Source organism: Ptychodera flava, assembly GCF_041260155.1.
Source record: "Ptychodera flava strain L36383 chromosome 23 unlocalized genomic scaffold, AS_Pfla_20210202 Scaffold_23__1_contigs__length_28996876_pilon, whole genome shotgun sequence".
Lineage (NCBI taxonomy): Eukaryota > Metazoa > Hemichordata > Enteropneusta > Ptychoderidae > Ptychodera > Ptychodera flava.
Window position 1 is genome coordinate 13481098 of NW_027248277.1, and position 26574 is coordinate 13507671.

The window sequence follows — 26574 nt, forward strand, 5'->3', positions numbered from 1 at the left end:
TGTCATTGTGAACTTTTTATCAGGACTCAAATGTTATTTTCTTTTTCTATTTCATTTGTTCCGCGTCAACGTGTTTGTCAATATTCCAGGTTTGCGCTAATCAACATCGCCTGCTCTGTGGCCCGTTTACAAGTATATAATGATCTTACTGCAGTATGCTTGTGACAACTTGCTTCCCAAAACTGTTACATTTGTAATACCAGCAGAATGTGACTTTTATGTTATTTAATGGTTTCTTTGAAATTCATACAACAATATTTCAGACTGAGTGTACTTTTAATAAATATAATTAATCAATTATCTTGAGACTTCAAATTATTGCTTTTATACAGAACTGAAAAAGTTATAAGAAAACGAACGTCGTTGGTACAAATCAAACAGCATAGTGGGTAATTTATTGTACTGTGTAGCGTGTTAATAGCCACCTTCTATATTGCCTCTGCAAGGTCATCCATGTGTTCGGGACTCCCTAACAAAGTGATGAGTAACTTCATGTAAAATGACACCGACGAATTTTGTAAGTAGCAGTTGACTATTCGTAACCCCATTTTCGCCGGCTAGTGCTCTTGCTTGACCTATGAGTAAATATGAAGGTTCGAAAGTTGAAAAATGACAGTAGAAATCCAAAACGGAGATTTCGAAAGTTGAAAAAGTTACTACGTATCAAAAACGGGAGTTCGGACGTTTGCCTCGTGCGAATGCAAAATTGAACTGCGAAAGTTAATCATTCCGATTACAAATCTCTAATTGGTATTAGTCTGAGCGAGGAGCAATCATTGTGATGCAACCTACAGGCGTACCATGCGCAAAAAAACGAATTGGTTTGCCTGATTTGTGTTCATATAGACCATCATTCCCTGTTTGGTCATTGAAACAACCCTGAAATGAGCAAGTCATCGTTGATGACACAGTCCCCACTTGTTAATGGGTACTTTGATTACAGGTCCTCAGAGAAGATAGAGTCCCTTTCATTAGGTCTGTGATAAAAATACTTTTGAATAAATTCGCTTGATACATGTCTGAGTTGTAGTTCAGGACATGAAAAAATCGTAATAAAATGGCCACATGGCGGCCATATTGGATCGTATCACAAAACAAATCAATGTGCATATGTATGACATAGGTCAATGTCCTTGTACCAACTTTGAATCAAATCGGTTGAGATATGCCTGAGTTATGGCTTTGTACATGAAAAAATCATAACAAATGGCCGCACAGCAGCCATATTGGATTGTATCACAAAACAAATTAAAGTGCATATGTATGACATTGGTCAATCTCCTTGTACCAACTTTGAATAAATTCGCTTGATAGATGTCTGAGTTATGGTTCTTGACATGAAAAAACGTAATAAAATGGCCACACGGCAGCCATATTGGATCATATCACAAAACAAATCAATGTGCATATGTATGACGTAGGTCAATGTCCTTGTACCAAGTTTGAATAAAATCGGTTGAGATATGCCTGAGTTATGGCTCTGTACATGAAAAAATCGTAACAAAATGGCCGCACGGCAGCCATATTGGATCGTATCACAAAACAAATTGATGTGCATAGCTATGACATTGGTCAATGTCCTTGTACCAAGTTTGAATAAAATCGGTTGAGATATGCCTGAGTTATGGCTCTGTACATGAAAAAAATCGAAACAAAATGGCCGTACGGCAGCCATATTGGATTGTATCACAAAACAAATCAATGTGCATATCTATGTCATTGGTCAATGTCCTTGTACCAACTTTGAATAAAATCGGTTGAAACATGCCTGAGTAATGGCTCTGTACATGAAAAAATCGTAATAAAATGGCCGCCTGGCAGCCATATTGGATCGTATCACAAAACAAATCGACGTGCATCTGTATGACATATGAAGTAATCCTTGTACCAAGTTTGAATGAAATCGCTCCAGGCATCTCTGAGATATCTGCATGAACGGACGGACACACGGACGGACGCACGGACGCACGGACATGACCAAACCTATAAGTCCCCCACGGACGGTGTCCGTGGGAAAAAAATCAGACCTCTAGCCCTATTGACTCTCTCACAATTAGATATGTGCATAATTAATGAGGTACAATATGTGGCGTCATAAGCTTTCCCATCATACCATATATGAAGGGTGTAGCACTTGTGGTTTCTGAATATGGACAAATATGTATATTTGAGGTCAAAGGTCACCGAGGTCATGTGACATTTTTGTCAAAAAAATTGTATTACTAAGTTATCCCTATATACCAAAAATCAGACCTCTAGCTCTATTGACTCGCTCAAAATTAGATATGCACATAATTAATGAGGTACAATAAGTGGCGTCATAAGCTGTCCCATCATACCATACATTAAGGGTGTAGCACTTGTGGTTACTGAGTTATGGACAAATATGTATATTTGAGGTCAAAGGTCACCAAGGTCACATGACATTTTGTCAAAATATCTGAGATATCTGCGTGAACGGATGGACTCATGGATGGACTCACGGATGGACATGACCCAATCTATAAGCCCCCTGGACTTCATCCGTGGGGACTAAAAACTGTGTCACTGCATTCTTTTTGCGATATGAATACGATGAGAAACTATATTTTTATTTTTCTTGGCCTTATACATGGGAGTCTATGGACTGCCTTATACATGGGAGTCTATGGAGACTGCCTTATACATGGGAGTCTATGGAGACTGCCTTATACATGGAGTCTATGGAGGTGAAAACTAAAAAGTCTCTAACACGGCCAAATTTGATCGCATTGTGAAACAAATCGACTTGCATCTGTATGGGGTAGGGTACTATCCTTGTGCAAAGTTTGAAAGCAATTGACCTGGGCATGTCTGAGATATCTGCGTGAACGGACGGACCAGTGTGCGAAATTAAGAGAAAATAGCTTCACGTCATAAGGACCTGCACCAAGCCAAAGCTTCAGGTCCTTACAGAAAACTGCCGGTCCTCAATAATGGCAGTTGCTAACGACGATTAAAGTCAACTTCTACACCGGGGGGGGGGGGGGACTATGGGTCTAACAGGAGAATTTGACATTTTTTTCTAGCCATGTCAAATACCCCACTCTCTGACTATAAAATGATGTCAAACACCCAGGGGCCAGTGCTACATGTGGCTGATGAAAGCGAGAAAGTTTGTCTCTCGTGATTTTCTACGGGAATGGTGTTCTCATCGCCCTTTGAAAGCTTAAAGTTATTAAAATGACTCTGAAAAGTTTGACAGACACTCGATACTGCTGAAAACTATAGACACGATCAGTTAATGATACCGTAAAATCTTTAAAGACGTAATTTTTGCGACATTTAGGCCCACAGTCCAGGATGACGGTGAGTTTTGCCTGCCTATCATAAAACGGTATACATCGAAACAATTTGAAGCCCTACTCTCGGCCTCTGAGAGTATACACGACGGAACGTGCAACTCGACAAAACTGTTAATGATAAGGCCGCTGTTTTATAAAATGTACACTTGTTATCACGATATATCGTGGTAACAGTCGGCCTTGTGAACTTTGGTTAACAACGAGCAAGCAAGATGACAGTTCTAGCGGTCCACAAACAAACGCAGCGAAACGCGAACCTGACTGTCGACTGCAGGTAGCACAATTGGGCTGTCGTGTAACATCTAGTCCTTGTATCGGGCGTAGTTCAAAACCATAGAGGTAAAAAAATACCTCCATGTTCAAAACCAAACATGTTTAGTCAACAGCACTGTTCTCGTCGTAGGTTTTTGTCGTAAACTCTTCTATGAACCGTTTATGTTTTGAACGCTGCAATGGAAAATCAAAGCAAAGAAAACTGAGTCAGTTTTATAAAATGAAGAGCTGTATTATGTATATTTGTGTACATGTAAATTCCGAACACTTAAAGTGTGGAACTAGTGAAGTGATACTGGGTGTTGTTATCATATGACACAGATATGCTAACATTACCAGGGTTACACTCACTAGACGAGTAGGCCCTATTATTATAATATTGTGTCACATTGTTGAACCAAAATCAATCCATTCATCATTGCTACAATCTGCATGCACGGACATAATTCATATATACTGATCTGAATCAGCTGCACTGTGCTATGCGCGTCGATCGGAGGGATTGGACTCTTCGTAAATGTAAAAAGTTGCAAGACAAAAAATTACTATGTTGCGACATTGTCAACCCCCCCCCCCAAATCTGGCATACCATAGAGATCGAATTCCCCACTACCAGGACACGAAGTGCGATCAATATCCCCTGTTGCCCCGCACTCCCACGGTGGAAAACATTGATAGGTGCATGGCATTCAAGTCTGAATCACATGATTCAGAGTCAGTCATCATCTGCATCTGTTACAGGTCTTGACGGAGAAATTTTCATCATTTATTCCAAATTTCAGTCGGTCATAAGGACCGATATGTTGCTAAAAACTTTCGGCCCGACGAGAAATCTGTCGGTCTCGGACCGTCGGACCGACATTAATTTCGCACACTGGGACGGAAGCACGCACGCACGGACGCACGCACGGACGCACACACGCACGGACATGACCAAACCTATAAGTCCCCCCGGACGGTGTCCGTGGGGACTAAAAAGATTTTGGCAGTTGGATTAATTTTGAACTCTGAAAATAGTAGATTAAAAGATATGTCGTCTCGGTAGATATCTCGATGAGGAGCCTTGATCTAGGGTGATCAGTCGACAACAATCACCAACGACCCATGCGTTCGCTGTGATCAAAAGGTGTTCGTCTCAGTGAATGAACACATATACATGCAAATAGATAGAGAGAGACTGACAAGGCACGACAGACAGTGGTGTATGTGATAATGGTGACCGTGTGATAAAAGTCAGATAACCGCCACCCCCTTGAAGTTCCAAACCCATCTGTGTTGATTTTATCTGTTGAAGAAAAAAACTATGCACAATCCCTCGCAACCTAAATCATGCATGGTCACCCATTCATCCAGTCTCTTTCAACATGTCAAACAATAAAAGTGGTATCTAGTATCAAACACAATTCATGAAAAATGGCCGAGCTTTGTCCCTTTAAACTGCACGACGTGAATCGTATACAGCGGCACGTGTCACTCGTCTTGTGGCGCTTGAATGAGGAGTAAGCGTTCTAAATAAAATTCTTTGTTTGCCGTCAGTGTGCTGGTAGGTTTCAAAGAAAATTAAGGAAACAAACCCAATGTTAACACTATTACAAATAAAAATATCATTTTTCCAAAAGAAAGCAAATTAAAACTAAGCTCATGTTAATACACTCGTGTGCTTTTGTACGTGTTTTTTTCCCGGCTGGCTGGTAGGTTTTCAAAAATCCAAAAATAGCAAACAAAGAATTTTCTTAAACTGGCCCTACCCGCACAAGGCGTCGTTCTCTATTTAACCTCTTAGGTATATATTGATCCATGGGGTAGAGTAACCGTGATTGAGCTGTCTGAAACAGACCAAGTTTCTACGACCTATTTTTGTTGGACTGCTTATACTGAACAAAACCGCTCATCTCTTTCTGAAACAGATTTCTTTAATAACTGATTTGGAGAGGGAAGGGTAACTGATATCACAAGTTCAATATTGATATCAATTGTATGAAATGTCGTCCACATCGCAAACTATGTAAAATTACCTGGAAAGTTGTTAGCTATGGAATCGCGGCAAGCAAATGGCGACAAGGCTGACCTAACTAAAGTGTCTTTTTCGAGCTTGTCTAACATATACCATGGACAATCAGAACGCCATGAGATCTGTTATACCGAGCGAGTGCTCTAGATTGCGAGAACAAAGTCAGATTCCGACTTTAAATTGTTATACTTTTTACGAAATGGTTAAATTGTACAACATGACTCAAAACGTATTTACTTTGGTTTGCAGAGTGCCAAGATAAGAGTGATTGCGACTGCATATCAAAATTGTTTGACACACAGCTGGACTACATTTACGCTAAACAAGAACAGTTTGTTAACCTAAATGATCACTAATTTGCAAGAGGGCCGATTCATCCACTGAGCATTGACCTGAACACCATAGAATACAGCGTCACTGGTGACTTGTTGTCACCTTGAAAACAATAACACGGACTGTATATATCAGTGAAAATTGTGCACGATGATTGTCCGGAGCAGTCTTATTAGGTCTGCAAGTTCAAGTTCACCAAGTTAGCATCCCGAAAGACAATACGCATAATGTTTAGCGCTTAAAATACAGTGCTTGTGCCTCCACTATGGGACGAAGTATATCTACTGACCGGTCACATAACAAAGGCATTCGCTTCTTTGATAAAATGTAAAACGTGTGACGAAGTAACTTTCTCACACCAGTCTATCTTTAGCTGCACTGCAAGTTTAAAGAGAAGCTCATAAAAAATGAATAATTGTGCAAACTTTTAACAGGGACCCACAAACGTCTCCATTCAAAGTCAGACACTCGCGTGTCGTAAATTGGTTTTCCTTGCGGCGTATTTGCATTACACCATGCCCAGAATCTCTCTCCCCCGCGTTTAAGGAGAACCTTTAAATAGCAATACATTGTCTAATTTAACTCGTCCTATTTAGTTTGAAGAGGACTCTACCTTTTTTTAGAAAAAGAAAGCTAAATCGACTCGTCACACTTACTTAATATAACACGACAGATGACAGCGCAGGTCGTTCTCATTTGAGCTCTTTGGTCCATTGTTCTAATCGCCACCCCTTCATGCATATAGAAGGCGCCGTTGAAGCCCGGATTGAGATTTATCAGTGTAGATGGACAGATAAAGTAAACTTATGTAAAACGGTATCTGTTTCCAGCTTTCACTGCTGAACGTGAATTTGAATGGTGGCACGTGGCGTTTGAATTAGGATTAGGCGCTTTACATAAAATTCTTTGTTTGCCGTCCGAGTGCTGGTAGGTTTTCGAAGAAAATTAAGAAAACAAACACAATCTTAACACTATTACAACGAAAAATATTATTTTTCCAAAGGAAACAAAATTAAAAATGAGCTTATACTAATACACTTGTGTTTTTGCATGCCATGTGTTTGTTTTTCCCTGGCTGGCTGGTAGGGTTTTCAAATATCTAAAGACGGCAAACAAAGAATTCTCTTTAAATGGACTTACCCTCACAAAAAGCGTATTTCTCTGTTTACCCTCTTAGGTGTATATCGATCTGTCTGAAAACAGACTAGGTTTCTATGACCTATTTTACTTGGACTGCTTGTCGGTAACAAAATCACTCATCTCTTTCTGAAATAGATTTCTGTATTAACTGATTTGGAGAAGGAAGGGTTACTTATTACTATCTTATAGAAATTGCGATATTTAGGCGATTTCCGAATCTTGGATATTCGATAAGAGATATATTTAATCAGGCTCCAGTGTTTAAAGTTGGTGTCTTTTAAAGCTTGTGATTCTGTCCTCACTGTTACTACTATATCACTCACATCACTGCAAAAACATGAAGTTCCAATGTATACAAATAATTCTGCTGAGCTGACCGTAAACTTCGGGATAAAAACAGAGACTACATGCCCCGATATACGAGACTGAACGTGCAGGCAGTGATTCAGATTTTTATTTGCCCCTAAAGGCCGGTTCGAACTTTTAAAATTCGCACGTGTAATGGTATCGTAAACACACAGTGATGTGAATACTTCCCAGGTTAACGGACTGCACTGATACACTTCAGTGCCCAACTCACTTCACGTTGTTATTAAGACTAATGTTTGTTTCTTCTTGAGCTTATTTCTAACATGATATGTGATAAATACGCTGAGGGTTTTTTTCCGTCTCAACAATTGAATTTTCATGAAAGCTTTGATTAAAAGTTACAGACTATCAAGCTAGAATTTTACCATGATAATAAAGCTGACCAAGGGCTTGTAGGATTCGCGCTCGTTTGTCTTTAAACATTGTACAGTAAAAAGAAATGACCCATTGTTCGTCATCGGTAGAGTGACTACGTCTAACCTCTTCATATATCAGTAGACTTTCTTATGATTGTTATGCAAAGTCCGTCACTTGACCAAAGCTGTAAAAACGAAAGAATCATCTTCGATGGGCTCGCTGCAAGGGGTGTCATTCTGACTTCCCACACCTTTCTATATGTAATTGCGCTGAAAGTTTCCTGTGACTCTTGAAAAGACATGTATTGGGATATTGTTTTCTTTCCTCTTGAAAGATCTTTGAATTCGGCAGGTGAAAACTTAAAACTTGCAATTTTGTTTTGACATACTTTGTACCTACATAGTAATCACGCATTGTGATACTTTGTAAGACGAAAGAATGATCGTTTATGATCAACGAGAAAGCATTTATCCATAAGAGAATTTTTCTCTGTCAATTTTTAGTGGCTTTTGTAATAGGACTCAGGCAATCTATTTTTTCTTTCTCTCTCGATTTATATTTACGACCGCATCGAATTCAACTTTCACAAATATTTTCAGAAAGTGCTTCATTTCACTAATATTTTGAGAGAAAGAAAGAAAGTTAGACGGGGGCAGGGAAACAGAAAATGTGAGAAAGAAGGGAAGATGGGAGGGACAGAAGATACGTTAGGGTCAAACAAAGAGAGAGGCAGACACTCACACATACATACAGACACGCAACAGAGAGATATACAAGGCAGAAGGTCAACGTAAGAGTATATAAAATATATCCAAGGCTTACTGCCCTCACTAATGACATCTCAGTATCTTTTTGAGTGGACCAGTTGCTGTTTCCGTAGTGAACTGGTGTTTCCGTCATCAACGATTAGCGATGTTGGCAAAAAGAACAAAATGCGAAAATCATAACCGATTTGAGTATAAAATCTGATGTGTCATGTGATAATCCAGCTAGTAAGTCCTTGATTACAGCTAGCTACAAGAGGGCTTACGTTGAGTTTCATTTTGACTTCGGTCGTATGAATATTTACAATGGATTGTTTCATTCTTATTGACCAGTTTGAAAATAACAGCTCTTTTAAATATTTCAACTGAAACAGGGATATAGCCAGCATATATGGAAGTTCAAATCTTAAACTTTCGTTTAGTAGTATAATAGCATCCACACGAGGGTGTTTTTATAAACTGTAATTTTAGGACAACTTTCTGCCATTCTTTACGGTGCAGATCATAATGGCTTTATATTGCTTTACGGGAAAGCTATAATGACACCATTATTAAATCTATCAGTTAGCCGGTTGAATGTCATTGTCCCCCAGTGGATTACATTGAAATTGAGTATGCTGCCATCCCCGTCTTGTCCTGAAATGCTTTCCAAAAGTGTTAATCTATCCAGATTATTATCTGTGATGCCAAAGTGCAGCTTGTCTGTTATCAAGGCTTGACAGTCATAAATTGGTTATAAAATAGCAGTTGTCACCACAACTTTCCCTGTTTTTCATTCTACCCTATCGTGTTGCATTTTTCGGCCAATGTAACAAAGTCGCATTTCCCATATTGACTGTATCTTCAAAATCAACCAATAACGTTCCCACCCTATATATTTGCCTGCAATGCTTATCGCAAGGAAAAATTGTCCACGAGTAGTGTTTATATTGTGAAGATATCAAAAAATCTCTCCAATAGTTTTTTTCTTTCATTGTAAATTTAGACAACCAAGACTGATTGACAGCTTCGCCTACCCCACATGATCTCTAGAAACAGATTGCTCACAAAGGTAATACACTGAAATTGAAGCAGATGAAAATGATTGCATCATGTAAACATTTCTGCTGTTTTCTGTTAGGCGGCAGGTCTGAACCTGAAGCCGCTTGGCCTACCAAACCTATAGTAAAGCCATTACATTTAAATATGGTGGAGGCGTTTAAATTCAACACAACCGTAAAGTGAGTCACACTTAATGCATTTAAACTCGTTACGTCAATTATCAAAAAGGTGCTTGAGGAAAAGAAACGAATAAAACCGCGATACATACATGCATAACCTTCTCATTGGATAAGACCGCAGGCAAGATTGAATCTAAAGGTTATTAATCGATTCGTCTGCTCGCGAACTCGTATGCATGCGGAGTGATAACCCATGCGAATGAAATCTTTGGTAAAAAGCGAGGCTGTCAGTTACAGAATTAGGCCAAGGAAGAAAATAGGGCACACAGAGGGCGTTTCGTACTTACCGTTGGTAGCCTAGGGAGTATTACCGCTCGGAGTTTGGGATAGTGTACATGGCACCACTATAGACCCGGAGTTCGTATCCAAAAATCCGCACCCGCTGAAACTCTGTATGTACTGGGTGTGGAGTTTTAAAGTATTTTTAGCGCACACAAAAATAACGGCCTTCAAGCCAACACACTTTTTATGCAATGTTTCTCAGCTGAATACTAAGCATCGTTCGAAAGCCAACTGACCGGACTGCCCTTCTGTAAAAATGCACAAGAAACAATGCGTGATGTTGGCAAACTTATTCTGTTATCTGTAATGACAGTAGCTTAAATGTACACAATCACCTGTAATCTAAATATGCCCATATATGGTCAAAGGGGCGTTCTTAGGTATTCAAAATGCCATGTGAGGGGGCTGTTTTTAAAAAGCGGCCACCCGCTTAAAATCTGTGATTGGTTAGATTTTCTCTTTCCATGGTAATTCTGGCAAAATTGGAACAGGTGACGGTATACCTTTAACATGAATGCAGAAAAAAAACAAAAAAACATTGCTATAGCGTCTGACTTCATTGAGCGACTTCATGCGTGTGCGTGTGTCACCGACTTGAAAAACCGACAGATGACCACCCTGTTGTAAGGTACCTGATGCCCTGATCCTCATCTCATACCAACACACAGTACTGTAGGCATTATTCGCCTAGACGTTATCACACGGTAATGCAGGTATTATTCGTCGCTGATAAGGTAAAGGACTGTAGTGTTTTACCTTATGAGCTGCTAACGGGTTATTCGGTCAGGGCGATAAGCCCCGGCGTTTGTGATAGGTAGGACATATTGATTAAAACACGGTCCCTGGAGGGACCGTGATTAAAAAGAATTAAAAGAATTAGGAAGGGTAATTAACAGATATGGACAGTGAAGGTAAATTCATAGGCACACAACACGTAAGTTTTGTATACTGAAACTAAAGTTTAATACATAGTATTTCCGATGTTAAACGAACAGAGTTAAGCAGCATTAATCTGCACACAGCAAACGGATTCGAGGCAAATTCAAATCTTCATCCAGATCGGCCTCGGCAAAGGAAGCTATCGACAAAAGAAAGCACAAATTTAACTCACAGATGACACGTCACGTTCTAGACTTATTGCATGAAACTGAGGCTTGGTGTGTATTTGAGACACATAGAGCTTGTACATGTGTAGCTACTGTTGGAAAAATGACCTTATGACCGTTACGAGGTACAACAACTGCGTACAAACCTTTTGTCCTGGAACATCTAGTTAAGTTAATGTCAATACTATTCTTAGTCATTTTGTTTTATTTCATTTACAAATAAAATATTTCAAATGTTCATCCTACTCGACAATGAAATGTTGTGGTGCAAGCGACACTGCGGAGTCCTATTCTATTCTACGACATGCCTCCGTCCTCACCACAGCACATAGAGCACAAGTCACTGTTGAATTTTTCAGGATTGGAAATGAATTACCTCGCGAAAAGCAGAGAGAGATGTAAGATGTGTCCTACCGCAAACTACTGTTTTTATACAACCAACTTCGACTAAATTTAAAAGCTAACGACTTCGGACGAAATTAGCGTAGTGGTCTCCGCCCGATCGTCGCGACCACTTCATTTCAGAATTAGGCGAAGCTGTTGTGAACTATTCTACTTAGTTGCCTGAAACCAACCAGAGCACCATCATCGTCGAGAGTTTGGACTGCCTCAATCAGGTAAGGCCGAGAAAATGATTGAATTTACACGATAAGTGTTTGTGTCCAATATCAAATTATAATAGGAAAGAATGTATTATTTTAGTTCAGCATATTTCATGAATCAGGAAGAAAAAAAATTGGGCTTAGTTTAATTCGAATTCATCTCGAATGTGATATGAATGGGAAGTGAGAAGACGAATGCAATTTTGCTATTTCTTCATATACCCAGCAGAATTTTAACGTTATATAAAGTTATTTTTACATTTGATGGGTAGAGAGCAAAAGTCGTAAAATTAACATTGACATCACTGATAATATGTTACATCTAAGTTCGTATCTTAATGCCAATAAGCTTCGGATATGCCAAGATCAACCGTCTGCTTGAGATGTATAGTCGGTACTCTGCAGAGATTGTTCCATTTTCCATCTCTTTGGCTAGGTGTGCATTTGTTGACTTAAATTACAAAACAGAACGGTGATAACCACCTAGAACGTTTTTATGCTCTTTTGTTCATCATGTGAAGCTGCTGTCATTACAGATGTAACATGATGAGTTTTTAAACCATAAGTTTCCTTGTAAAACTTAATTGGAAGTCGAGCCAAGTAAATCACAAGAATGAAAATGCACATACTTGTTTTAAAGTTTCAAATGTTGCTTATATCAATATCTCTTTCGACCAGTTTTGGGAGTCTTCAAGTACGAAGTCGTTCATCCAAATGACGCAAGCAATGTATCAAATCACTCTGCCAAACACCATATCTGTCATTCATAGTACCTTCGATATCAGTTCTTATAATTTCATTTGACAGAAAAATAATTCAGTCAACATGTACATGTAGAAGTGTAATTTTTATATTCAACTAAAACAAGGAAAGTCGGTCATAAAATATATATTTTGACAATTGTCAGATGAGGTCGACAGTCATGTAACTTGTTGTTCAAGGTTTAAAGTTGACGACTGAATTTGTAGTAGTCTTTCCATCAAAAGTCAATGTTTGCTGGTGTATCCGTATCGTAGGGGCATTCAAAAAACTCTATATACATTATTACACGCTTATCAAGTAGGAAATTAAGGACAGTTTTCATGTAGCAATAACATTTCAGGTCCTATCCTCCGATGATGTTTAGATGAATATAAATTGAAAACACAGATAAAGACGTTTATTTAGCCTAGCTGCAGCAGCGGTCTCTAATGTTCTTCATAAATGATACAGAAGCGTCAGTTTCGGATTTCCGAGAGTAAACGACCATCTTCAAGCAGCATCAATCTGCACACAATAAATGGATCTGAAAAAAGTTCACATCTTCATCCAGGTCGACCTTGACAAAGGGCGCTGTTGACGAAAAACAACAAAAAAGCTTGACAAACTTAATTCACGAATGACAAGTCAACTTCTAGATTTTCTGCATAAAACTGAGGTTTTGTGTTTATTTGAGACACACATAGCGTGCACACGTTCTGCCACTGTCGTAGGCCTGTGCTGCTGTAAATAGAACAACGGTAACCGTATACGACAGAACTATGGCTTGGCTAGGTCGGCCAAATAAAGTCTTCCCAATCAACAATGAACAGTAGGGTCCCCACTAAAATAAACACTGCTCGGCGACTGAAGATGTGACAAACACCACTCCAAATCAAGAAAACATTTAATCGGATAATGTATACTTTCAGCATATTTTCAGAAAATCTGTCATGGTATAGACTCCTAATTATTATTCACCGAGTCCGAAAGTTGTGGACTAACAGTGACCACAAAGTCATATAAGCAGATATGTTGTATCTTGATACGATTTCGTTATTAGACAAATCGTCAAGTGCCGATCGAGATGGCCTGGCGACAGGACTGCAGTTAACGATTCATCTACTCCAAACCATTGTACAAGCCGTCTTCCACTTTGACCCACGGAAAATGGATTAAGATAGAATGCGTTGGATGACCTGGTTTCCAGACAAACAGGCAGTATCATGGCTGATGTCAATCTTGCAGCCCTTAAGGGCGATACAGTTTTTGCTTAGTTAACACTAAGTTGCAAGGCGTGAATTTCACAAACACCGTATTGTTGTTTCTGCAAAATTGGAATTGCATGATAAATCAATTTCTACCGTGCTTCGATGAGCGTTCAGTTCCGCATTTATTTTTAAATCATCTTCAAAGTTATATAGTTATAGAACTCTACATCTCGAGATTAAGTGACTTATTAAAAAAAATTGCTCTAAGTCTCCGCCTTTTAACCCTTTCGAAGTGAAGGATAAAAAAGGGGTCATCTGTCAACATTTGGCTCTAAGGAAAGAAATTACCCGATAATATTCACTAACACTTGAATTTCAAAATGTCTACCACCACTAGGCAAACTCAAAGGTCAAAGGAGAAAATTAGATTTTCGATTTTCAAAAAAAAGCCAATAACAACTTTATCAACTCCAAGAGCTTCAAATGAGGGATGACCCAAAATGGTAGATATAAAACGTACTGTAAAAGTTTGAGACTCCGAGTATTTGTCCCCGAGGCGTATTCTACCTTAACCCTTTCAGGCCTAAACCTCTCCGTTAGGTATCGCTCAAGTAAGTTACCTCGAAGTCGGGCCTGACAGGGTTTAACGATGCAGCTCATTGGAATTATTACTTCTAACAGAACCAATTTTCGAATATCGGACTACCTTTCTGGACGTCATCTTCGGATTTACTCTTTTCCTGCTTGATAAAGACCCTAACAAGTAGCACCTACAATCCCATCGACATTGACGAACTTTTGCAATCATTGAGGAAAATCAGTGTTTGAATCGTTTATCCAATGAAATGCGAGAACGTAGAAATATTTCAATTGATGCCTTCGTATGCATACAAACAACTTGTCATGTTGCTAAGGTGGCATATTTCTGCCAGTAATTAACGAAGAAGCTCATATCACCGTGTCGACGACATAGCGAACAATAGTATAGCTTTGTAATTGGGTGTAATTTGTCAAGTTGACAGGAATAAATAAATGGAGTTACAGTGTGTTGTCATTGGTCGTCTTAAGTAAAGGACACTCCCATGGTAAATAAAACTACGCGGTGACACGACAGACGGACAGTTTGATGCGATCGTTGAATCACCTCCGAAATCATTGGAAACCGGCAAAATGAGGTAAGTTATACAGCATTGAAACATTTATGTAGTTTTAAAACAATTTCATCTTCCAATTACACGTAGTCGTCGAAGTCGTCTGAGACTGTACTGATGAAAAACATTTATTTTTATAACTTTTCTTTATTTCAGGAACACATTCGTATTTCTTGCGGTCATCGCGTTGGCAATCTCTCGGATAACTGCTCAACCAGGTAACGACTGATCTCTCTCTACAGAAGTTCAGGTCTCTATGATTCCTCAGTGTTCCACAGGCGATATAGAGCGAAATATGCGTTTTATGGTGATGCTATGTTTTCAAAATGTCTGGTTTATACAAAAATTCTATTGTTTGAGAACAATTACGTTCAACATGCGGACACTATCGTAATTTAAATAAGTCAAATATTACCTTCAAACACAAAATATGTGATACAGAAGTTTGTCCAGTGCTAAAATTTAGAGGAAATAAGGTTTCAATCCCATCAAGCTTTATATATACCCAAACGTATTCGACACAGGCATTATATTAAATTATATTATAGCTTTGTCAATACCAGTGAATTTTGTGACGTCATATCCATACATTATTACTGATAATGTATTCCATTATTCAGCACTGCGGCCCCACAACGAGCAAGTTTTTTTGGGAAAACGATCTAGGACTGCGCATTTAAAAAGAGGAGAAATATCGGATAAACCATGTAATACACAAAACTATAAATCTTGACAATGGTTCACAATATTGATAATAATGTCTTACTGTACGATTTATTACATTTTTTGAGTCCTCACGCATGCACTTGCCGTCTGTCTGGCGCTCAGCATGCAGTCCCCGTCCGATACGCTGGTTGTACTACTACGTTTGTTTACAACATGGTTCGCTTGGTATAGGTGAAACAGAACTCAGTACGTTTGCAAACTCCTAGACGATACTGGGTTTGACACATGGCATATTATGTATGTCAGTGGCCATGTAAACGATGCAAGCGTGAAAGGCTACTCGAACCAGCCGTAAACGGGTCAACAACGGCAGCTTGCTGTCATCAACCTTGACCGGAAGTGTCTACGGAAATTACTACGGAGCCATTCAAAGTCTCGGTCCAAGGTCAGCTACTACCAACAATCATGACGACCGTGGACTCTCCGTTGATCTAACATCTCGGCCACCTAATTCTGATGCACTGACTGTAATCGGAGACAACTTTCATTCATCGCTTTTTTCTCCATGTCTGTGGTTTTACCTTGCCTTGTTCTCGATATCGCGACGGTACCGAAACCTCCAGTATGTTTGTCAACTGTACCTTTCAAGCACCCGTTTACGTCAAGTTCTGTCGTTCGCCCAAATAAAATAGCTCTTCTCAAGGAGCCATCGAAAATTAAATTTATAGACACAGTTATTATTGAAATATAAACATTTGAATAACAATGTTGAACTTTGTTGATATCGTTTGTAATGAATGCTGTAATAATGATCGTATTGATCAGCTGATACCATGGCATGCAGCTCGCTCATCATGCTGATCTGATGTCGATGCATGAACATTCAGTTTTCTTCATCTCTGGCATTTCAACGTGTCGATTTTTTGAATGGCATGATATTTAAAGGTGATGTTTCAAGTTTGATATAGACGGTAGGGATGCAGTTACATGTACTTTTCATTTCCTTCGAAAATACATCGTTTTTCAATTCAAAATGAACCGTGAAAGTGCTGGTCATTTTTTTTGTGCTGAACGTGCGTGTTCAATGCAGTGCACTGTGCAGTGAGGAGTGCATGTAATATGTTCAGAGTCAGGGCCGATCATGCTGGACGACGCTCACTGCGCTGGCTTCAAACTCAGTTAAAATTTCCTTTTTTATTCGTTTTCTACAACTACAAATTCACTGGCATTGCCAAAACTATAAAATAATAGCAATAATGCACCCCTCCCGGCCCATAATGGACTCAAGCAAACTTTGCACTCCATATTGTACTCGGCTCCGCCTCGTACATTATGTCGTGCAAAGTTTGCTTTCGTCCATTATGAGCCGGGACGGGGTGCATTATTGCTTAAATATAATTTCGTTAAAATATCAAAATGATCTGCCCAATATTTCTGAATATCGTATAGAATTGATATCCTTCTTGCAAAGCGCATTTTGCTATCAAAATTAATTATTTCGACTGTGTTTTTATCTCCCTTATTTAGATGTTGGTGTCAAAAGCTTCACAATTAAGATACCAGCAACTTTAACTACTGCAGTCTGTGATGCAGACACGGCGTACACTTTTGATGTAGTGGTCTGTGAGGTCGGCGGCTACGACGCTACTGTTACGGCGGTGAACCTATACTATACAGATGGTGATGACTACGCAACTGCATCAACAATAGGTAATGCTAATGCAGCAACACTTGGTAATAGTGCGTCAGATATCTCTGTCAGCGCTAATGGTGAGTCGACGAATACTGGTGCAATTGTAACGATAAATACAGACGGTGCATGTGCATCGTACACTCATATCTGTGCGGTGACTACCACAACCAGTGATAGCACTCCAGCCAATGATAATGCATGTATCGCTCTAGCTGGAGGAACAACAAGTACAACGAACTGTCCTGTTGGTAGGTTTCTCTGTTTCTTTGTTTTTCATTTTCAGTTCTGGTGTCACCGATAAGTAGAAAAGAGAAAGTATAATCGCAGAACGACATTTCTTCCATTATAAATCGGACGAAACAATCTATATGACTAGGGACATGATTTAGATGTTCGTTCTGCGCTCGGTGTCCATGAAATACCCTTTGGCATGAGCTCCAAAATTTAATTTAACTAATATTTATGAATATGGAATAACAACTGTTGTCTTTGGATATACTCCGGAGACACATGTGCGTATGAAATCCCATTTTATGACAGATTTGTCATGAACAATCGTTTCCCACTTACCTTACAGCTGATTGTGATGACCCTGGAACAGTTGAAAACGCACAGAAGCAAGGAGATACTTTTGCACATGGAGACACTGTCACATATACGTGCAATGCTAATTACCATCTTGTTGGTGAAGAAACCCTTACATGCAATGATGGGAATGGGACAATGAAGTTCCCATGTGCTCAGGTAGGGTAGTGGTGTCAACCAACATTAATGGGATTTACCAACATTAATTAGTGTACAGTAGCCTAACTGTTGTAAATGAATTAGACTTCATTGGTTGCAATGTTAATGATCAGAACAGTTATCGTCCTAACGCTTTATTTATTTCTAGATACGGCGCCAACTATGGGAAGTGCAGCGACAACAGAAATTCAGCGACAACAGCAGGTACGGAAACAGATAAAGTTTGTCATGGTTGTTCATAATTACCGTAATTAGCTTATTAGAAGAGAGGTCATTTACAAATTCATTAAATGTTCTTGATGCGAACTTGAAAAACATTTGTTTCGTATTATATGAATGTCCTAAGTAAAACTGCTCTTCCAATGGAAATATGAACGATATATGCGATGCTGATTACAGCAGAAATAGACAATTGTCGAAGAACCGAAAATAACAGATGACACGACGTATTTCTGCCTACCATTTTTTTTTCATTGTCAGCAAGACATTTTAAATTTCTGTCTCATTACAGCATTATTGCTTGTCAGCTTATTTACGTATCTATTTTATGAACATGAATTTCTGATATAGTAAATGCAATAATTTTAATACATTGTTTAGACTTAACCTACAACCGAAGCAATCAATGTTGTACTTTTCAGAATGCGGTGGCGGGACAAATGTTCATGGACTGTACTACAGCCTGATTGCCACTCTGGCATTTATTGGCATGGCTTACTTCTGGTAACGATGACGTGGAATAGTTAAGAGGTACGGAATCGATTCTCAGATCTTATAGCTGGTAAAAAATTGCCGACTTATGAACAAGATTCAGCATTCACAGTCTATCAAAAATAGCAGGAGGTTTAAGCTGAAAGGAATACTACACATACAAGAAACATCCCTCGGAAGACCGCATTTAGTAATTTTTTACAGAAAAAACCATCACACTGCAATTCAGACTACCGACAGTTAATTCGAATTATTAATGCAATGCAACTGTACTTTTAACCTTCGCAAATAAGAACGACGAGATATTTAAGCAATAAAGCACACCAAGCGACGGTATACCACGAGGATTTTGACCAGTTCATGACATATATGCACAAGCGATAGCGAGTGCATATATGGAGTGAACTGGTCAAATCGAGTGGCATCCCCGTTGCCGAGGTGGTTTATCGCTAAAATATATCATAACATTAATTTAAATTCTTGAACTGATATGTAAAAATTGAATTTTTCTCCAGCTGAGAGCTGGCGCCTTACAGACGGTGCTATATTTCCAATATCGCACTTTTATTTTCACGCCTCGACCAATTCAGATCACGTGAGCCATCAATGTACTGGTGTGATATAATACAGTATTACACAGACATTTCTACCTGCATACTGTTGTAAACATTCATTTAGAATAGTTTTTTTTTAAACCGGAGAAGTAACCGTATTTATCAAATTTCTCTATTTCAGGGAAAATGGATTGATCTCCCTCATCGACACCTCAATCGGTTACGTGGTTGTAAGATAACAGCTATCAAAACTGTATGTTTCAACAATCTTTTGTTTGACGAATGGTATTTTCTGCATTTTCTTTCTTGAAATGCTTTGAAAATGTTGACACCATTTGAAGAGAAATAAAGATGAAACTTTGCTTTCAGAATAACTCGTTTGTCCTGCCTATGATTTTTAATTTTAGCACACAAACATTATGTAATTGTATCATGTAATAGGCCGTGCATCGCTCAGAGCAGACAATATAAATATTGCCGCCTGTTAAGTCGCAAAAAATCGGAAGGATTAAAGAGTTTATAAGTAAATAGTTAGACAGGTTACCAAAAGATTCTGTGATGACAAGTTCAGCAAAAAAGAAAACTGGTGAAAATGTAAAGGATTATGCATATTTTCATGTGACTTGTTTATTGATTTTATCTCCTCTCCTGTCTCAGTGATGAAACTGGTCCGATTTTAATCCTGTCTTATAAATCTTTAGACTCGATATGTGTATGACAAGGATTTCTTAGTGGTAGCTCTAAATCCCATGTCTCAGTGTTCAACAAATTGAAACAAAACTTCTATAGACCTAAGACAATCCAATTTAAGGATTATCAAGTTTTTACGTAAGATTAAATATGGACGTTGGTTAACCTGGGAGATCAGTTTGGACAATTGACAAACATTGCTGAAGGGCATCTTCGGTGTTACCTGGAGACAGCTGATATGTCATTATGAAGGGCGACACTCTCATCGTTGCTTGACCAGTATTGAAATAAGAATTACGATTTCAGGGCTTCACAAATGGGCGTGATATATAGAAGGAAGATGCCTCATAATACAGGAATGTCAAAAGGTCAAGCATTGTAGAGATCTAGAAGCCGTGAGAAACTTTTGGAGGTATCTTGTTTAATCCGAATGGTCGGTTCCCTTGACGACCGCCGGGTTAAAAGTTAAAAGCTCTGCTATAAACTGTCACTGCATTTTGGTAAATATCGCAAATTTACAGAAAAAATAGATCACTACGTAATGTAAGCTAGCAAATGATGGTGTTTTCGATTGATGGATATTGTGGCTATCATTGGTCTTGACGGAATTCTGCTAATGTGAGACTCCTGTTTTATTCACACCGCTGTCTTGGGTGAGAAATTTTTGTTTTACCAAACCTGTGGTGAGAACTGTTTAGAAGCCGCATTCTCTCTAGAGATATAGACAATTCTCGTTGTTATCCACTGACACTTAAAGTCGCTCAATTATTACAAACTGATAGAAATGCTATATAACTCAAGCATCCAAATATTTGCTATATACCTTTCGTGCAAGATTGACATGGGCGAAATGCCAACAAATACACATAATTATTTTCTTAAAGACAAACGCCAAGTGAGAGTGTCCTGTATGCTTGCCTAAGCGTTTCTACGTTGTATATTTTAGATATATTTTTGATCTTGTGACAATTGCATGCATGGCTTATGGTTAGTTATAGGAAACTTTCAACATGCTATTCATTTTCAATGGTACGACAGTTGGCGTTAACACTGCCAATGAAAGAAAAATACAGCCAATAAAATCTTAAATGGTTGGCGACCACAAAAGCCGGGCAAAGTCAGGGAGCTGGAAACTGCAAATTTTTTCTTTATCTAATACTGCAATAAGATAACTATCGACATGTGAACCGACTATAGTGCAGACTTTGCTGAAGAGAAAAAACATGAAACATTTATGCAATTCTCACTGAAGATTTTTCATGCACAATATTCTCTCCGGGGGAGCACTTTAAAAGCATCTGACAGACATTGCTGAGGAGAGTCTCCGATGTTACCTGTGGCAACACCTTACATGTTTTCATATCAGCTCTGCACATTTAGAAGCCCATTTGTGGCTAACTATTACTAGTGAGAGAATGATATTTAGACACTGAACAAAATGGGCATGATATATAGGTGGATGAAGCCTTCTCATGCATATACTGGCGAGAAGGTCAAATAGTTTAATACTATGATGTTGTGAGAACCTTTTCGACTGGCTTAATTCAACCAAACAGTCAGTCACCTTGGCAACCACTCGGGTAAAGTTGAAAGAACTACTGTAACCTGTAACCTTAAAGTTACGAGACACATTACGTCGCTTAGTAACTTACTAGAACTTATTGTGACATTTTCCATCAAAGAACATTTCGATGAAGTATTTTCTTCAGGGGACTCTTAAAGGCGGAATTAAAAGCAATATTTCTAATGGGATGAAACACCGTACTCTACGTCACCAGTCAAAATGATATGTACCACAAGAGAATACATTTCCAATCATTGTACTTTTCCCACAATTCTTATCTAAAATATAGCTATGGCATGGTGTCCTGTATTAATACATTAGTTGATGAAAATGCATTGTATTATTATACATCTACCATCGAGAACAATAGAGTTTTGCTTGCGCTAAGAACCGTACGGAATGAAAGTTTCCCCAGGAAACATCTTTCTGCGAGAACTCCTACTTACCTGTCACTATTACAAAAATTTAAATACACATGATCTCATCCCAGGCGGAAACCGCCATGAGATTCCATATTCAAACAGCTCTCAACCTCCATAATAGTCTATCAAAATAGTGGGGATGAAGGAGGGAGGAGAGACAGGTAAGTAGGAGTTCTCGCAGAAAGATGTTTCCTGGGGGTAACTTTCATTCTGCTTCATCCTCCTACTTACCTGTCACTATTACTTTTGGGTTACACAGAATCCAAAGCTTAATTGGAGGAGGGTATGTCAAACAAATACTCCCAACCTAGGTAGAGCCACACCTCAAAGAACCTAAAGCAAAACTAGCTTCCATAGGCACATCCTTGAGGTAAAAGTTAATAAAGGTATTTGGAGAAGCCCCAAAACCAGCTTTACAAATGTCATCCACTGACACTCCTTTAAACAAAGCCCACGAGGCAGCCATAGCTCGCGTATCATGTGCTCTGATGGAATGCACAAGTCTACAATGGCCATCGGAAGAATCATAGGCAAGTTGATTGTTTGTATCCCTTAACCAAGTTGATTGTATCCCTTAACCATCTAGAAATAGTGTCCTTTGACGCTGGACCATGTTGACCTGGAGACACCTTAATGAACAACTGTTCTGTATTACCACGAAGTTGTGCAGTCATCTTAATGTAGTAACGAAGAGCCCTACAAGGACAAATAAGTTTATCCTGAGGATCACTTGAAATATTTTCAAGACTCGGAATGAATATCTCTGTACCAACACGAGATACAGATTCATTCTTTGACAGAAAACCTGCCCTAGGCAACAATCTAACACCTGTAGGCTCCCATCTGAGATAAGCACTGTTGATAGACAAAGCGTGAATCTCACTACGTCTACGCCCAGACGCCACTGCTATGAGAAAAACAGTCTTCATAGTTAAATACTTCAAACCACATTCACTAATAGGCTTGTAAGAGGCTGGCCTTAATGAATCTAACACTAAAGGAAGACTCCAAGAAGGCAAAAGTCTCCTCTCAGGAGGACGCTTAACAAAAAAAACTTTAATCAGACTATCCAAAAGAGGATGCTGACCTACACTATGTTCTGACTCAGAAGGAAAGAACTCAACGCTGAACGATATGCTGAAATAGTTTGGGGCTTTAGACTTCTAGCCTCAAAAAGAAAAACCAGAAAATCACCCACAGAACTTAGAGGTGGATGCATGGGAGTGACATCATGTTCTTTGCACCAATCACTGAATACTCTGAACCTGTAATTGTATGATTTTAAATGGTTGATGATCTACGAGAGTTCACTGCATATTCTGCAGCTCTCGCTGAAAATCCCTCTGAGCAAAAACGTTTCTTGACAGTTTCCAAGCAGTCAACTGGAGGACTGATGGATCTGGGTGAAGAAAACCCGACAACGGTTAGCTCAGAATGTCTAAGGTCTCTGGTAGCTTTATTGGAATCTCTATTAGCTACTCCAGCAATCGAGGAAACCACGGCTGTCTTGGCCAAATCGGCGCTATCAGAATGACAACACACTCCTCGTGTCTCATCTTGCTTAGTACTCTGGGAATCAGAGACACTGGAGGAAACGCGTATGCGAACATGTTTGTCCAGGGAACTGAAAAGGCATCCACTGCCTCTGCTCTTTGGTCTGGAACTGGAGAACAATAAACCTGCAGGTGGGCATTGTGTGCGGTTGCAAACAGATCTATGTGAGGCCTGTCTAACACCTTGAAAAGGGACTCTGCCACCTTATGTTTTAACATCCACTCTGTTGGGATAGGTCGTCTCCTGGACAGAGCATCTGCTATCAGATTGCACCTGCCTGGTATGTGAGCTGCCCTGATCCTGATATTGCTGATAATGCACCAATTCATTAGATGCCAAATAAGGATGCAGAGAGATGGAGACCGTGTTCCCCCTTGGCTGTTCAAATATGATACTACGGTTGAATTGTCTGACCTTACAAGAACCAATCTCCCTAAGATATGACGAACGAAGGCCTTTAAACTTTCCCATATTGCCTGAAGCTCGAGAAAGTTTATGTGCTCTTGTCTCTGGGCTACTGACCAGACTCCTGAAATGGTCAAATCTCCCATACGAGCCCCCCCCCCCAACCTTGCATTGAAGCATCCATGGTTATTGTAACCTCTGGGGGCTCCAGGGACACTGAAACTCCCTTGAAAAAATTGACTCTGTTGGTCCACCAATGAAGATGCTGTATTAACAGGGCGTCTACCCTTATAGGATGACTTAGAGGATTCTGATGTGGTCTCCATTGAGACAGAAGGAATATTTGCACTGGCCTCATGTTCAACCTTGCCAAAGGTTTGAGCTGAACGCAATATGCCATAAGACCTAGGAGGCGAAGAAAATGCCGCGCCGTCTGAAAACTGCCGGGCAAGAGATGACATACCATTTCACAAATGGCTTGAAAATGCTCTGGCAAAAGGAGTAGCAATGCCTTCCTCCAAATCTATTTTCGCCCCTATATAATGAATGTTCTGACTGGGGCAAAGTTCTGACTTCTTTTCGTTTGGTAGCCAGCCTAGACTGACAGCTGTCCTTAAAATACGTGCTGTATCCCGCTGCAATAACCTGATCTGCGTCTGCCTGGCTAGCCAATCGTCCAGATACATGTGGACATAAATTTGTTGCTTTCGAAGAAAGGCACCCAAAACTGCTGTGACCTTGGTAAACACACGGGGTGCTGACGACAGACCGAAAGGCAGTGTCCGAAACTGAAACACCTTGCCCTGCACTGCAAACTTGAGAAAAAGTCTGCAGTCTGGGTGAATAAGGATATGTTGATAAGCGTCTGTTAGTTCGATTGAAACTGCATAATCCCCTTTTGACAGATCTGATAATACTGAACGTAGAGTCTCCATCTTGAAGTGTTTCTTTTTTGAGAAAATGGTTTAACGGGCAGAGATTTAAAATTGGTCTCGAACCCCTGATCTCTTTGGAATTAGAGACATTGAGCTGTAAAAACATTGTGATCTGTCTGTGACAGGCTCGATAGCCCTCTTTGAGATTAATGAATCTATTTCCTGAAGGATAGCATTTCTCTTTCCTAAACCCGACGGAAGAGGAAAATTTATAACCTTGCTTGTAAGAGGGGGAACTTGAAGAAATTCCAATCGATAACCTTCTGAAACTACCCCTAACACCCGCGGGTCGTTGGTTATCTTGGCCCAGTGCTGACTGAAAAGAGATAATCTTCCCCCTACTGGCACCTCCGGAAATGGAATTTGAATATTTAACTGTGCTAGCTTTACACACTGAGCCCCTGGCAAACCGTCATTGTTTAAAAGAATGGTCTCTGGGCTTATCCTGAAAGGGCGGCACTGGTGGTCTAAAGCCCTTATTATCCCTTTTACCCTTAAAGTAATTACTAGGTGAAGCAGAAACAGACTTCGTTGCAGAAAGTATGTTTAGTTTAGCGGAAGGCTGCGACTTTGGCTGAAAAGAAGCAGGTCGCTTAACTCCCTGACGTGGTCTAGAAAGGGAGACTATTTCCCTGACATCTTTAGCTGCTTCAGCTTCCTTGTGAAAAATATATGAGACTTCTCCATGGAAGAGTTTATCACCCTGAATAGGAAGCTCAGTCAAACGATTTTGAGTTGATCTAGTAGGAAAATCCATCTGATCAAGGAATAATTCCCTTCTTGCAGAAACTGACAAAGCAATGGCACGCAAGAGTTGATCTGCTGAAGAAGTTAGAGAAAACTGCAAGAATTCCGAACCCTTAGACAAATGGTCATCAGGAATATTAGAGCCTGGCGAAAATGCCGTATGTACAAAAGCTGTTGCCAACAATGAATGTGAAATGCATCTCAGTAAAACTCTCAGAGCTTTATCTACCATAAGATGTCCAAGATCAGCCTTATTGGTAAAACTTCTCAAATCCTTATCAGCCGCCAATTTAGTGTGGACAAAACTTTCTACACTAGGCGCTCTGGCAAACTCCTCAAAGTCTTTTTCAAGGAACCTGAAATTCTTGTCTACAGACTTTGTGTACTTAGACACTCTGGGCAAACTCTTCTCAATAGCTGTCCATCTTTGTGCAATCAGTCCCTCAATGGGCAAACGAGGAGCACCTGTAACTGTACTATCTCCACCAAGTAAAAAAGACTGACGTTGACTATGATTGCTATCATCTTTTTCACAGCCAAGCACATTGCCAATAATGTTAATAATGTCATGCCATTTCCCAGACAAAGCTTCTGACATGTCAGCATCAGTAGCAGAAATTTCTGAATGAGTATCAGAATGAGCAATGTCACTTCGCACATAATCCTGTGACTTAGACATAGAATGACTGTCTCCATCTGCGCTCTCATCAAGATCACTCGGAGCAAACAAAGAAACAGATTCAGGATCTCTATACTTGAAGGACGGCTTTGGAACAACTCCTGACACAGTTGTCGTCTCCTGATTACTTATCACCTCTGTAGGGTCCACATGTAAATCCCTATTCAGACTGTGCTTTTGGTGTTGGGGCTCCACATGATTGCCCTCTGCTACACCAGCACTCTGAGATTGAGCAAGAAAACCAGCCAACAAAGAAGAAACCTTCTCCGAAAATTGCTCAAATCTAGTGTCCAGAATACCCTCAATCTCGTCCTTAGTAACATACGACTC

The 26574-nt window shown here is 39.6% G+C and overlaps 1 protein-coding gene and 1 long non-coding RNA gene across 2 annotated transcripts in view; both read left to right on the plus strand.

Annotated features, from left to right (window-relative positions):
- The window catches only part of LOC139124345 (uncharacterized), a 287549-nt gene that overhangs the window by 119240 nt on the left and 141735 nt on the right, over nt 1–26574 (plus strand). The window contains exon 4 of the mRNA XM_070690487.1: nt 17817–17983. Coding sequence (XP_070546588.1) covers nt 17817–17983 — 167 coding nt within the window. The remainder of the gene's footprint in view (nt 1–17816; nt 17984–26574) is intronic.
- LOC139124346 (uncharacterized) lies at nt 18622–19622 on the plus strand. Its single transcript, XR_011549911.1, has 2 exons — nt 18622–18733; nt 19430–19622. It is a non-coding gene; the product is annotated as an uncharacterized lncRNA (long non-coding RNA).